General features: G+C 40.1%; 1 protein-coding gene across 5 annotated transcripts; it reads right to left on the bottom strand.

Annotated features, from left to right (window-relative positions):
- Window positions 1-1711: 1711 nt before the first annotated feature.
- On the bottom strand, window positions 1712-13942 carry ggt7 (gamma-glutamyltransferase 7). Of its 5 annotated transcripts, none has more exons than XM_004545965.5 (17): window positions 13327-13613; window positions 12786-13012; window positions 12423-12673; window positions 12080-12306; window positions 11746-11897; window positions 11539-11656; window positions 11361-11428; window positions 10787-10860; window positions 10493-10686; window positions 7929-8016; window positions 7382-7509; window positions 7186-7274; window positions 6934-7086; window positions 6698-6812; window positions 6465-6602; window positions 6260-6359; window positions 1712-3367 (listed from the first exon to the last, which is right to left on the bottom strand). In XM_004545965.5, exons 3-17 carry the CDS (start codon window positions 12637-12639, stop codon window positions 3195-3197), a joined length of 2034 nt encoding a protein of 677 aa, XP_004546022.1. In that variant the 5' UTR covers window positions 12640-12673; window positions 12786-13012; window positions 13327-13613; the 3' UTR covers window positions 1712-3194. The 5 variants fall into 5 exon arrangements, with proteins under 5 accessions (XP_004546022.1, XP_004546023.1, XP_004546021.1 ...); XM_004545966.5 differs by having other exon boundaries at window positions 12423-12716; window positions 12874-13012; XM_004545964.6 differs by lacking the exon at window positions 13327-13613 and adding an exon at window positions 13694-13942 and having other exon boundaries at window positions 12423-13012.
- Between the last annotated feature and the right edge of the window lie 906 nt (window positions 13943-14848).

The following is a 14848-nucleotide window of genomic DNA, read 5'->3' as shown; positions in this document are numbered from 1 at the left end:
GATTTTAAAAAGATTCTGGCTGTTTTAATGATATCAGTGATACAAAACTTCAGAATACACTCATGAATGTGGAATCTGTTCTCATTTGTTTTTGTGGCTTTAATAAAGGTTACATTGTCAAAACACTGCAAATTCCTAATTTTAACTGCTCATATGTAGAATAAGTCACAATAATTATCACTGCTTCAAATTCACAGTTTAAATACACAGAACACTAGGTGGTGTTCAAACTTATTGATGGCTCTATCTGAAAGGCAGAAAACCCCCTCACAACATTACACATTCTTTTTTTAATCACAATTTTTATTGAAACCCAATTAATAACTATAGGTACAACCAAACCTGCTATGGGGTTGGTTGTCACAAAGTGTCAGTGCTGGTGATGGTTAATTACGTTTTGTTGCAATTAATTGCAAAAATGAGAAGGACACACATTTTGATTGAACAAAGGAATGGTTACTGAAGGAGTACTGAAAGAGCAGTTTGTGCAAGAGAAAAGCATGTGACAACCAACCCTGGTCTACCAGGGTCTACCTTATTCCTTCAGTTTTTGGTCAAATACAGTACAGTACAGTACAAAAGCCTTGACCCACCCCTCATTTCTTTATACTTTGCTTGGAAAATGTTTGCTTTCATGCATCCATATAACTCTTTGCCACTGATTTTCAGTTCAGGTCTTGCATAATTTGACATCCCTCAGCATTTTCTCCCCATTTCCCTTCTCAATGATTCCTTGATGACACCCTTCCACTAAGATCATTTGCGATCAGGCTTCAGTAGATGTATTAACTGCAGGGATTTTTTTTCTTTTTCCACCCATCCACTTCCGCTCATCCTTTTCAGGGTCGCGGGGGGCGCTGGAGCCTATCCCAGCTGTCATAGAGCAAGAGGCGGGGTACACCCTGGACAGGTTGCCAGTCTGTCGCAGGGCTAACACACAGGGACAGACAACCATTCACACTCACATTCACTCGCACGTTCACACCTAGTGGCAATTTGGATTATCCAGTTAACCTATCCCCACAAGCTGCATGTCTTTGGACGGTGGGAGGAAGCCGGAGTACCCGGAGAGAACCCACGCAAACACGGGGAGAACATGCAAACTCCACACAGAAAGACCCCGGCCTGATGGTGGAATTGAACTCAGGACCTTCTTGCTGTGCGGCAACAGTGCTAACCACCGTGCCATCGTGCTGCCCTTTTTTTCTTTTTGTTAAAGGTAATCTTTATCTGGTAGTTTTCTCAGCCTGGCACTTCTTCTGTCCTCCACTTATCCAGTTTACTCAAATTTTTTTTAGGGACACATTGCACACAGGACCAAGATAACCAAAATTTTCAGCACTTTGGGAATCACCTTGTTAAATGTTAAAAGAAAATTTTATGCCAATTAAACTTCTATATTTTGCATTTTTCATAGTCATGTAAAGATACAATTAAAAATCCTTTGCTAAGGTTTTTGTTGTTTGAATGATTGAGAGGTCAGTGTCAAATGGTTTAACTGACAAAAACAGATTCCTCAGTTAAACAGATAGGAATGAAAATGAGTGGTAACGTCCAGAGAAACACTTTGAAAAGTCTCCAAAAAGCCTGGAGAGCTACTGCTCAAGACCAATTTGTAAAAATTACAAGAAAATCTGCTGGAAATAGGTGGTGGCTCAAATGTTTTGCTCAGTGTATGAAGACTCAAAAAACAGATAAACAATCATTACTGTTTAGGATGTGTGCAAGCTTTTTATTTGTTGGGTCTGAACAGTGCCGATCTTTGTTAAAATCAGCAACAAATGCAAACATAAAAAAACAAACAAACAAAAAACCAGACAGGTGCAACATCAGACTGTGCAAATGTGTGCCTTAAGGCATGGCACTCTACAGTACAGGAAACAAGTATCAACAGTCATATTGCACTGGTGAGGGAGAAAACAAGGTGAAAACCCCAATTTGATTAGTCAGCACTGGCCGTTCTGGACGCAAAGATCAAACCCATTTTGTGTACAAGTGCAATGCTTTACAAAAGTTGCTGGCTTCTCAAATATTCTGGCTAATATAACAACAAAAGTAGGCAAAAAGTAAACAGAACATCCCTTCCTAAATATGTGCCGAGTGAATGTATTGCTCCAACAGTAAAAATAATGTGTACAGCACAACAAATGTTCATATAAAAATAGTCATTACATTCATTCCATCTCTAAAGAATTTGATCAATCCAAATTTACGAACAAGTGCACCCAGCTCTAGAAAAAAAAAAGCCTTCACAGGTTCAAAGTGAGAACAAAATGATGCAACAACTCAAATTTCTTAAATTATGTATTTAAATACGTTCACTCTACTGATATTTAAAACCCTTTAAACTGAATCAAATCCACTTGATGAAGGAAATCGATTGAGATAGGACGGTCTCATCACATTTGTGTACAACATATAATGCTAGTCTTAAAAATGGTCCAGAGAGCCACTGATTGTTTGCAACAGTTAAAGCTGCAGCAGCTGTACCAAACAACATCAAATCACAGTTACACACCATATAACGAACAGGAAAGTAAAAGCTTTAGCCTCTGTGTTTCAGTTCAGGACAGTCTTGTTCATGCGTGACAATACACGTCTTAATCACTTTCACCACTCCACTTGATCTCACGCGCAATCTGGTTTAATGGTGAAATGTAGTGCAAAGGATGAAAAGCAATCCGATGGCTCATATGCACTTTGCACCATGCATGTGTCGTTTAAATGGTGTGGCATCATTTCTTTCATTCATTTATATAAAACCGCTCACTCAGGTCTCAACTAGCTGCTACTCCCAATAATTTCTAACCTTTAAAAATTACTGTTTTCATCACCGACCTCGAGTGTGTTGGATAATAATTAATGAGCACACCTAACATTTCTTTACCCTGCTGTGCATAATGCAGGCTGCAGACTGATGCCACTAAGGGTAAAGGTACTGAACACACATTTTCAACACTATGTACACCGTGACTGGACGTTATGTGAGGATGTGGCAGAGTGACTGATATGCAAGATGGTGACCAGTTTAGTATTCTTGTGAGCAAAACAAATTAGTATCAGAGGATCCCTTTCAGAATCTTTTGCCTATCTACTTTTATCTGATCAGCAGCCTTCTTACTCCCTCTTTAGGCATCATACAGAGTAAGTCTTACTATCTTGGCATTATATGTTTGTAAAATTGGACGGATGCACTAAGGCATATTGGACATAGTAAGGGCAGAGGCATCTGCACTACGGGGGTCCTTCACTCCAATGATGAGGTCATTAGTTCTCCGTGTGCCCTCCACCAATGACAAAATATCTCTTTTCTGAACTTTGTGACCTTTAGCTTCCAGCCCCTCCACATCCTCTTCTAAAAACTTGGCTGCAAGAGAGAAAGAGAAAGTGTGAGACAGAAGACGGTACTAACATAATGTTGAGCTAATAAACACAGTAGCTGTGGGATCACAATTAGGTTAAACTCTAATTCTACAAGGACCTAGTATATCATGTTTGTAACCAAGCACGTGTTTTTTGGCTTTTGACTTATGAATGGATTCAAGGGCAAGATTAAGACAAGTGAGAAGTTAGCAGAGGCTCTGATTGAGCCAATGATCATCACTCTGCTGCTCATATACCAGTCAATAAGCTCTGGTAGGTGAGAGATGGACTATTGCCCCTGATCCATGGGCGACCGTGGCTCAGGGGGTTGGGAACCGTATCTGTAACCGGAAGGTCGCCGGTTTGATCCCTGGGCTCTCCGTCCTGGCCGTTGTGTCCTTGGGCAAGACACTTTACCCCACCACCTACTGGTGTTGGCCAGGAGGCTGGCACAATATGGCAGCCTCGCTTCTGTCAGTCTGCCCCAGGGCAGCTGTGGCTACAACCGTGGCTGCCTCCACCAGTGTGTGAATGAATAGTGGCATTGTAAAGCCCTTTGGGTGCCTTGAAAAGTGCTATATAAATCCAATCCATTATTAATTCAACCAAGATGATAATTCGTGATTCTACATTAGGATCCCTTTGAATTAATACCAATAGATTCAGGCTACCTAGATTACCTGGTCACATTTTTCTTTTGTTCTTTAGTGAACTGATTGGAGCCAAATGCTGTAGATTGGTTAGATCTATCTAGAAGCTTTCAGTTAGTAGTTTGTCCCTCTTGCTATAAAAATGGAGCCAGAGGACAAGAATTAAAGTGTATAAACCAGATAATTTTTTTTTGTAACACAGTATTCATCCTCACAATTTTCCCAGGCAATAATAGATATCAAACTGCCAAGCTTCATTCTTTTTTAAGAGCCCGTGCACCAAGTTGCTAGATTACGTGGACATGTTAACTGTGGGTTCATTATTAGCCAGATCAATGGCTGGCTTCAGTTAGCAGCCATCAGAAGGTGTGTACACTTTGGTCATAACAGTTACCAACAATACTCAGTTAAGCTGTGACATTTAAATGAGGCTTAATTCTTACTAAGTGGCCCAAAGTGTGGCAAGAAAATATCATCCCCACCAGCAACAGCCTGAACTGTTGAGGAAAGTCAGGCTGGATCCATGTCTTCATGTTGCCAAAGTATGAATCTAAATGCTGCAGCGCAAATCAAGACCCATCAGAGCAGGCAATGCTTTTCTTCTGTAGTCCAATATCGGTTAGTCTATGTATAACTAATGAATTGGCTACTGATTCTATATTATTATTCATAAACAAAATTCTTATGGAATTTCCACATATGACCTTAAGATTTAGGGGGTGGGTGTGGCTCAGGTCGTCCACTGATTGGAAGGTTGGTGGTTTGATCATCGGCCAAGTTGCTCTCGATGGATCAGTCTGAGTATGAGGGTGTGTGCGAATGTAAGACATAGTGCTTTAAGGTATAGAATGGAAGCGCTGTGTGAATGTGTGTGACTGAAAGAATTAGGCTTGTAGTAAAAACCACTTTGAGTGCTCAGTCAGAGAAGTGCTATACAAAGTACCACTCCAGTCCACTTATGCTACATCCTACTAAAACTACAGAAGACTGATCTTTTAATCAAGACACTTCGCTGTTCCATGGAAACACTAAACCTCAGCATCTGCTTCCCATTACAGCAGAAGTACCTGCTGCTTTTCCTGCTCCTCCTCTACTTTGCATAGTGTACACAGAAAACACAACCTAAAGACAACGTAAGCAGAGGTGTATGGCGTTATTTTTGTGCCACTATTCTGAGCGCACGTAAAAAAAAAGTTTGCAGGTGCAAGTGTTGTATTTTGAGGAGAAATCTATTTTGAGCAAAGAAAAGCTGAATTAGAGCGAACAAAATTCATTGCTGCGTGCAAAAAATGTATTTCAGTGTTTGCTATTATCCACACACACACACACACACACACACACACACACACACACACACACACACACACACACACACACAGTAGCAGCCCCTCTCGCTCAGTTTTTGCATTTGCACTTGCTCGCAATGTTTTGCTCGCGCTCTCAACATTTCTGCCCGTGCGCGCTCAGCTCTTTCTGTACACCGTTATATTTGTGCCACAAAACCAGCCAATCACAGACTTGGATGCAAAAAAATCTGATTGGCTGTTCTGGTCTCCAATCAGCTCGAAATGACAAAATGCAATATCCCAAAATCCATTTCGTCCAAAACTCAAACGAGGCAGTGGCGGAGTTTGAAATATTACTCTTACTGGGTCACAAAATAAACTTTTAAGATATTTTCATGCGAGAATGGTGCTGTGTAAACTTCAAATACCTGCTCGATTTATCAAGGCATCACATATTTGCACAAATGCTCTCAAAATATAAGTTTATTTTTTTGCATCCAAGTCTGTGATTGGCTGGTTTTGTGGCACAAATATAACGGAAAGAATTGAGCGCGCACAGGCAGAAATGTTGAGAGCGCGAGCAACACAATGTGAGCAAGCGCAAATGCAAAAACTGAGCGAGAGGGGCTGCTATTGTGTGTGTGTGGATAATAGCAAACACAGAAATACATTTTTTGCAAGCAGCAATGAATTTTGTTCACTCAAATTCAGCTTTTCTTCACTCAAAATAAATTTCTCCTCAAAATGCAACACTTGCACCTGCAAACTTTTTTTTACGTGTGCTCAAATTTTTTTTGCGTGCGCTCAGAAGAGTGGAACAAAAATAACGCCATAGAGGTGCAAGGGTACTACAGGACTCTCTGCATGGTGTATACTGCATGTCATAGCAGTAATGGTGAGCCAACACTGTTATGCTTGGATCAAACCTGATAAAAGAGGTTATCAGTAAGAAAAACTCACAGTCCACTAGGAGGGTGTTGGGCTGCAGCTGTGGGTGGAGTCTTCCATATGCTAAACTGTCACTCATGTTTTTACGTGAAGACAAAACATTCATCAGCACCTACGAAGGATCAGAATAACATCAAAGTAAACTTCTGTCAACGTGTATTTCCACATTTATAAGAATAACTATGAATGTTACAAATTCCTCCAGAAATCAAGCAACCTGTGTTATGCCGCTGAGAGCCTTCTCTCCATTGGATGATCCAACGGCCACATATGTGCCACATAACCCCACGGCTGGCCTCACTGCTGTGGGCATCAAGAAGGACATGGGTCTTTTCCCAGGGTGGAGGTTGTTATGCTACAGCCAACCAAAAGAAAACAAAATCCATAAGAAATGCTGCAAATGTGTTAAGAACAAATCCGTTAACACTGAAAGAAAAAAGTCGTAGTTACTGGGTTGGGTGATGAGCTCTGTGTTTTATTAGTCCATGAGAAGTCCAGAATCTGGCTATTCAAAAGGATTCCTGAAGGAGTCACAATCCCACTGCCAAAGGGCTTGTTTAGCGAGCTAAAACAAGCAGAAGTGAGTATAAAAAGTCTTAACTTGTATTATTCATGAATTTTAATCAACGCTTAAACATCTTTGGGATTGTTTAAATCCCCTACAGTCCTTTTAAAGGGTTGCATACCTCATTACAGACACAATGAGGTCGTCTGGGCCCATGACCATGACTTGGGCCGCTGCTGCACCATCCTCCAAGGTAAAGGTTGTTGTGTAATGCTGGACAGGGAATGCCTGAGAGTCACTGATCATCTCGCGAAGTTGGGAAGCCTGGGATTTACTTGAAGGTTGCAAAAGAAAGGGCAGGGTTCAAATAAAATATCTTACTTAATTAGGCTGTATTTATAAAATATAAAAGGCAGTGGGAGCTGATATCTACCTCAGCATCTTATCAACAATCTCTGGAACGGTGGAGTCATACATGGGATCTCCCAGCTTACTAGCCAGGCCCAGAGATATTTTCACAGCCTGGAAGATTAACGCATAATTAACATATTTTTTTTAATCCTGTCAATTAATTTACTTTACACACATTTAATAGGCTTTGTAAATTGTGCTAAACTGTTTTGCATTACCTCTGCAATCCAGTGGTAGGTAGTGGTCCTCGGCATCTGGCTGGTGATGTTGTACCCTTCAAGGATGTTGAGTGCAGTGATCAAAGCAACGCCTGCATGTGGGGCTGGGGCTGCCATCACGTGGTGTCCTTCAGAAACACCAACAGATCATTAGACAGAATAGATATACATCGGAAATGTGTTCGCCAAGGGCACCAACTCTCATTTCTGCCATGGACTTCTTCACTCTATACACCTGATCTGATCAAAAAACAGGCCAAAGTCTGGTCAGGGGCTGGATTTTATCTAGCTGCAAAACAGAGCCTGAAGCCCGGAGGCGGTGCAGTTCATTTACAGATCGGTTAAATAACAATATGCTGAAAGGCTGTTACGGATTTCGGTCTGATGATACCAAAAACATGTTGCCCAACCCAGCTTTAACCCTTTAACCTTGTCAACTTCAAATGTAACTGGCTGTTACTAAATAAATACTGGAAGGACAAGCTGTGTTCACAGAACTGCTTCAGATCAGTGCTGTGTTCTTGAAAATAGCTGAACTGGTATTTACCCTGATAGGTGATTTCTGCTGGCTTCTGTATGATTGAGCTGTAGTTTCGAATGTCATCCTCTGTGAGCACTCCGCCTCTCGCTTTCACCTATTAAAAAATGAAAGGATAAACTGAAATTTAGAGGCGAGTATTCTTTATCCTGTGTGTTACTGTTACTAACTGGACATTTTAAGAGTCAGGAACATTTCATTTACCTTACTCTTATGCTTATTTAGTAGGGCTGTGCGATATGAAGAAATATATTGGATGACGAAATGAAAACATCTATCTTTTGAAATTATACGCTATCGTTGTTTCATGTTGTCGCAAAATACACTGTTAATACCAGCATAGCCCGTGAAGATGAGGCAGAACCAGATAGCTCCAAACAGAGAGATCAGTCAAAACAAATCGAGGACATTATTCCTAAACAAGAGGCTACCTCTGTAGCATGGACATGGTTTGGTTATGAAAAGTCTGACACGGACCAGAAAACTATGCAAATTATGCCACAAACCGATCCCAACACGGACTCAAACACGACAAACCTCGTCAACCACCTATGCAAGAATCACATGAAAGAGAATGGAGAGAGTTTACGGATAAGAAACAAAAAAGAGGCATCAGGTGCTCAAAATAAACCCTAGACTCAAACGTTAGAACAGGCTTTCCTCTGCAGCACGCCATGTAATAAATACTCACAAAGAAAATGGTAGCTGTTACAACTTATGTCTAAAAATATATCACTTCATGCATCAGTCAAAACACTCGACTCCAGGTACATGACGCCCAGCTGAAAACACTTCACATAAGTCGATTTGCCAGAGATTCACAGAATTTACAGAAAAAGCACTATTTTTATATATATATATATATATATATATATATATATGTGTATATATATATATATATATATATATATATATATATATATATATATATATATATATACACATATATATATATATATATATATATATATATATATATATATATCGTTATTGGGATGAGAAATATCTTATATTTGGTAATATCGCACAGCCCTATTATTTAGAATCTCAGGATTAATTTAAGATTGTGTAATTTATGATTTTGTTTACAGAAAAAAGTAAAAAAAACAAACAAACATTTGAAGACTGAAAATATCAGGTCTGGTATAACCTGCTGTGATGCCTGCTACCCCACATGTTAAAAAAACAAACAAAAAAACCCCCCAACAACTTATGCTTAATTAGAGAACTCATATTCAAATTTCATTGCAATGAATTATTTTATTAAGCTAGTGCTGCTTGGAATATCATTAAATCTACACCAGTCACTGTCACAATAATTGCGTGTAATGATTTTCTGTTGTGAGATCTGTAATTTTTAGCCCAGTCTCAGAGCAAAATGTGAAACAATCACAAAAAAGCAATTTCTGTCATCATCCATCTTTGTTGACCTGAATCATGACATCACTTATATTGTTCAGACAAAGTGGGGATGGATCACCTTGGCAACCAAGAAATCTGCGCTGTAAAAGAAGTAGCAACTGTTGCATCTTATTTTTGTTAAACCTAATCCACTAGTTTTTAATCCCCAGCTCTAAACAAGTTCTTTAAAATGTCTAATCCAGTTCATGTTGATTTTGTGTAGATTTACACACACCAAAAAGTACTCTTTTACACAATGTTCATTATTTTACTGAAATGTAATGCAGTATTTTACTCACACAGTTACTCACCGGAGAAAGTAATTTGTTACACTACTTGTTGCATTGCTTTCTAGTTATTATTAATGAGGACACACCTATTACTACCTACCAGATGCTTGCAAAGAGCAAATGCTGTGGTTTGCATTTTGCTCTTCTCAGAAAAAAACGTGCAGTAAAGATAAAAGTCGTCTCAACATCTCCACTCCTCAAAGAGTGGAGACCGCTCCATCATTTCCCTTCTGACAAACTGAAATCAGCTGATTGCAGCGCAAGTGTACAGGAAGAAAAAGGCATATATTTTTTGTAATTACTTACAGTTATTAGCGCAGCGATACCTGTAAGTAATTACTGGACTAACTGTACAAATAACTGTAATGTTATTACTGAACCTAGACCTTTACTGAAAACTGTTACACCCAACAGTGATGGACACGTTTCAGGACATATGAGGCAAGACTAATGAAAAATTATGTTCAGGGGCCTAAAAGTAATAGAAATTATTGCCCAGGAACAGGAAGAAGTAGATTAGAGGTCATGGCTATCTCATGAACTGCTATGAATATTGAATACTGCACTAAATATTTTTGTATTTATGTAAGCTTTTTCTTATATGTTTTAATTTTGTAGACATGAAAGTACTTCCAAAAAGAAGCAATACTTCTAGTTTATAAAATGTGTTTATTTTAATCTGAAGATAGGTAGTCGAGAGTCACAGTGAAGTTGAATTTCTCTGAAGCCTTATTTCCCCGAGTCGTACAGGGAACAAGAGGGCAAGTATAACAGTGACTTAGCATAGGAGAGGGAAAACGACTCGCCACTGAGACTATGCAGGATTCATGACCACTTACATAATCACATCTGTAGCTTGGTGAAAAAAATGTTTATCCTTACTGCAGATGCCATTTTCTGAGCCACATTTCCACTATAGAACTCTGATATCCCTTTAACAGCGACAGCATCGAGAACAGCTGCTAAATCGAGGCGTCTGGTGAACTGTCCGGTGAGGGGAACCTGGTCTTTGGGTAGGAATAAATCCCGAAATGCAGCCGACATGTTTTGGCTCTTAACATTTGCCAAAGCTTCAGCTGTGGAGAGAACAAAAGGGAGGCAGATGAGATTAAAAAAAAAAACACCCCCACTGATTTCACACCAAGCAATTTGTTCTATATATTACCCTATACTTACCAAAGTCATGAGTAACGTTAAATCCATTTCTGGCCACATCTGCTGCCATGGCAACGACATCTTTCCAGGGGATCCTGTTGAAATCAAAGGTCATACAAGTCTGCCTTCTTTTACAAATATGATATGTTTCATACAGACACTCCTCATTTTCAAAGAGTATATTTTGCCAAATTGAGAAGCCACATTTTCTCCCTAAACGGATCAAACAGGTTAGCTCTTAACAGCCGAGGCCTCTGGATCAGGATAATTACACAGCATTAGAGTAACTGCGGCTTAACAATCTGACAAAAATAAGCTACTGGCTTTTCTTTAAACACAGCTGGTGTACATTCACAATGAGTCACTGCTTAAGTTCTGAACAATGAGAGAAGCACAGTCATTGTCAACAGCTCAAAATATCAGTTTTTGCTATTCTTGCCTTAAAAGAACAATGAAAGAAAATGATTTGTTTCATTGAGGAGTGTCACAAACAAAGTGAATTAAACAATAACCAAGAAGAAAGGAATGCAGATAATCCAGAAAGCCGCAACTATTTATGGCATAAGAAGAAAGGACTGCATAATATGCTGTTTACCTGCCATAGAGCTGGTGTGCCTGATGCAGCCCACTGAGCATGCCAGGAACTCCTACCAGCAAGCCATTCTGAAATGCCAATGCAAAGTAAACAGTGCATAAATAATCAAAAGAGTGACAAGGCTCTCTGAGCAACCCCATATAGGTATAATAAAGAGTCCTCCAGAGTAATTCCTTACATTATCTTGAAGGTCTGTCAGCAGCATCTTCTCGTCGATTGCCGATGGTGCTGTCTCTCTGAAGTCAATGACCCTTGTCTCATTCTTACGGATGTCGTGCACCAACATAACGCCTCCACTGATCATCAAAAGAGCAAAAAGTGGTCTTCAAATTCATACTTAATGGTGGTTCTGCTTAGCAGAGATTGATCTGTTCCTATAACTCACCCTCCAATACCAGACGTGTGAGGGTGCACAATTCCCAAACAGAGAGCAGCGGTGATGGCGGCGTCAACGCTGGAGCCCTGCTTTTCAAGAACGTCAAAGCCCAGAGATGTACACTGAGCCACATCTGTCACCACTGCTCCTTGGTTAAAGACCTTGCAGTAGACAAAGCAGAAAGGGAGAGAGGCAGTTAAAAAACATTCAGAATGACAGAGGCTTGCATGTAAGGAGGCTAAGAAGCATGTGGAGTCACCCATAATCCTATAATAACCCATACTTATTTGAGTGAAGCAACAGCATTGCAACACGACTACAGAAAAATGACATGCAACCCTACCTGTGGATCTCCAAAGTAGATCTGCATGATGAGAGCCACAGTGACTCCTGTAGCAAAGGTGAGACAGGCCGTGATGATGACTGTCAAGCCATCTCGCTGGCAGGCACATTCTTCTGTAAAAGGGTCTCTGTTGGTCTCCTGCAGCGACACAGCATCATGGCTAGCTAGGTCTGAAGCCGAGGAGGGGAGGCGCTGGAGGCGAGCCGACTTCAGAAACAGATCTGGGTCTGAGACACAGCACCACCATACCAAATGCTATTAGTCAGCAAATCACAAAAAAAGCTCCCTTGTAACCATGACTGTGTGTGAGATAAACGATTTTCTTTGATAACTTCTGTCTGACCTGTATCTTGCTCACTCAGGACGTTGTCATCATCCTTGCGGGATTTCAGGGTATTTTCCCCAGACACGTCATCTTCTGGCAACCTGGGGAAGCTGGTGATGCTCATGTAGTCCACTGGAGAGTAAGCGCTCCCCAAGGTTGTCTCTGGATTGGCATCTTTATCCACCACGCTTCCACTCGGGTATCCGGCCACAATTTCTGGAGCAGCGTTGTGCATGACTTCTAAGTACTGTATCTTTATCTTTGAGGACCTAATGCAGGATATCCATATTCACTGTCCCACTTGTTCCTTGTCTGGGATAGTAAGCCACACACATGCTACTATTATCCACACTAAAACACAAATAAATCACTAAAATATACCTTTATGGACCGCTAGTGTTGCTGTGGCGCTGAAGAATGACCTCATCTGCTTTATCTTTAATGTCCCAATAAATCACAGTTTTCTTACCGTGATCTGTAAATCTCTAGTGTGACATTGGCACCCTTACAAAAAGATCACAGCAGCCTCATTTGTCCTCCTTAGGGGAATGTTATTAATAGGCCAAGACGCGGATGTGTAGCTCCAGTGATGGTGCATTTTCTACAACCTGCAAAGACGAGAAACCACGCAGAATAACTAGTTTTTGAGGATGAATTTCCTTAAAGACGCACATGTTCATAACCATGCTTATTATGTATCTAAACCCTCGCGAAATATGGCTTAATCTAAATATTTTCATGCTTGCCTATAACACACACAGACACATAAACTATTACTATTGCAGAATAACAGCGTTATTGCCGGTTAAACACGGACCTTCCTCCCTCCGCGGCGCCTCCACCACCGCGATGCCACAAGCTAGCACATCTCCTTTTTTAAATTCAGCTACAAAGCGCTCGGAGCTCGGCTAACGTCACTTACCGTCGTTGTAAGGTACCTCCAGTCAAATAATACCAGTGATACTAAAATAAAAAGTCGTTCCCGACTGGGTTGTTTTGGATTTTTAAAAGCAGCAGGTGAGCTGAGGTGAACGCAGCTCCGTCGCCAAAGCTGAATCACCACCGCGCAGCTCTGGGAAGCTAGCTTCGTGTTACAGCCCACACCAAAGCCCCACAGCTCAGGATAACCGGCTGGACTTGTTCGGGATAAGGGTGTTTTAAATATACATGTGAGTGCGAACTAATAACCGAGGGAAGCTAATAATTTAAATAAATTATACTGTAAATAAACATTATTAAACAATTATTAAATTATTCGTCGACAGTCCCCCTACCAATATTAAACTTACTTAGATAGCGTTGGGGCCTCGAACAGCTGAAGACCATTAATCCAGTTCTGTTTTCACAAGGGTCGACCATAGCACACCGTCCACCTCCACCCTGTGTGTTTGTGAGCTGGACAAACAGGTCACAGCAGGTGCACAAAAACCTGTTCTACTCACAAAACTTCGGTCCCTCCCATGAAGCCTTATTCTATTCTTGTTCCTCCGTCTGTGAAATAGGAGGCAAGAGACATGAAATTACTTCAGTGATAGAGTTGCAATAGTGGCCTGCTTATGCCATCTCTTAAGGGGAAATTCCTCTGTTTATTTCTTTCAAAGCAAAGCGTCTGGGGCTAGATTGACTGTGATTGGGGGGGGGGGGGGGGGGGGGGGATCTTATGCTTCATATTAAAAACAACAACAATAAGCCTGATTAAAAGAAAAGTAGTCCAATTAAGGGCTAAAATAATCCATATTTAATACATATGTTAAAACAAGGACACTAAGGATATGAATCAGTGTTGAAATTGTGTAAAAAAAAACATTTATAACGCAGTTTATGGATGAGGTATGTGTTATATGTTTATACTTTTGTACTGTGCATTACAAAATTGATATTTACATATAATGATTTATTTTAAAAAGCAATACTTTTGCATAGGTGTAGTTAAATAGTTATAGATCAATGTGTAAAGATCTATGTATCAACATAGCATGAATCAGTGTGTTAAATGGGCATATTAAAAGTGGTACTGTTATTAACTGAAACCAGTATAGAAGATGAGCTAGACAGGGGTATGAATTAAAAAGGATTTGCTTCCTCCTGCTTCTTTTGAACTGGAAATGGTCAACATTTTCTTTTTCATGTGAATATGATGCTTTCAGTTATTATTTTATATGTATGAACATTTGTTACTTATATGTTTGAAATAAAGTTTTGGTTGACTGATTGAAGAACCAAAGTTTTACTGTGGTAGATCAGTAGGAATATACCAAATCCAATAGTGGTAGAGGCAAAGGGGTAAAGAACTTACCTTGAAAAATCTGACAGATTTCAGAAACAAGGTGCAGAGGAAAACAAACAAAACCAAATAAATTATATTCACCAAGCATGTAAGCTGCACGCCAGGAGATTATGGAGGTCAGGTCGCTACTTCAGTTTATTCCTCTTAGTCTGTGGTG

Source organism: Maylandia zebra, linkage group LG20, assembly GCF_041146795.1.
Source record: "Maylandia zebra isolate NMK-2024a linkage group LG20, Mzebra_GT3a, whole genome shotgun sequence".
In the NCBI taxonomy this organism is placed as follows: Eukaryota; Metazoa; Chordata; class Actinopteri; order Cichliformes; family Cichlidae; genus Maylandia; species Maylandia zebra.
The sequence above is the reverse complement of the archived record's forward strand: the minus strand, read 5'-3'. Positions and strand labels throughout refer to the sequence as shown.

What these genes read in the sequence shown, in the direction of transcription:
- ggt7 (XM_004545964.6), bottom strand. Translation starts at nt 12,639, where the DNA reads ATGCACAACGCTGCTCCAGAAATTGTGGCCGGATACCCGAGTGGAAGC. An exon ending in GCACACCAGCTCTATGGCAG is followed by an intron (nt 10,861 to 11,360) that starts GTAAACAGCATA and finishes TGATTTCAACAG; the next exon opens with GATCCCCTGGAAAGATGTCG. An exon ending in ATTGTTGATAAGATGCTGAG is followed by an intron (nt 7,087 to 7,185) that starts GTAGATATCAGC and finishes GCAACCTTCAAG; the next exon opens with TAAATCCCAGGCTTCCCAAC.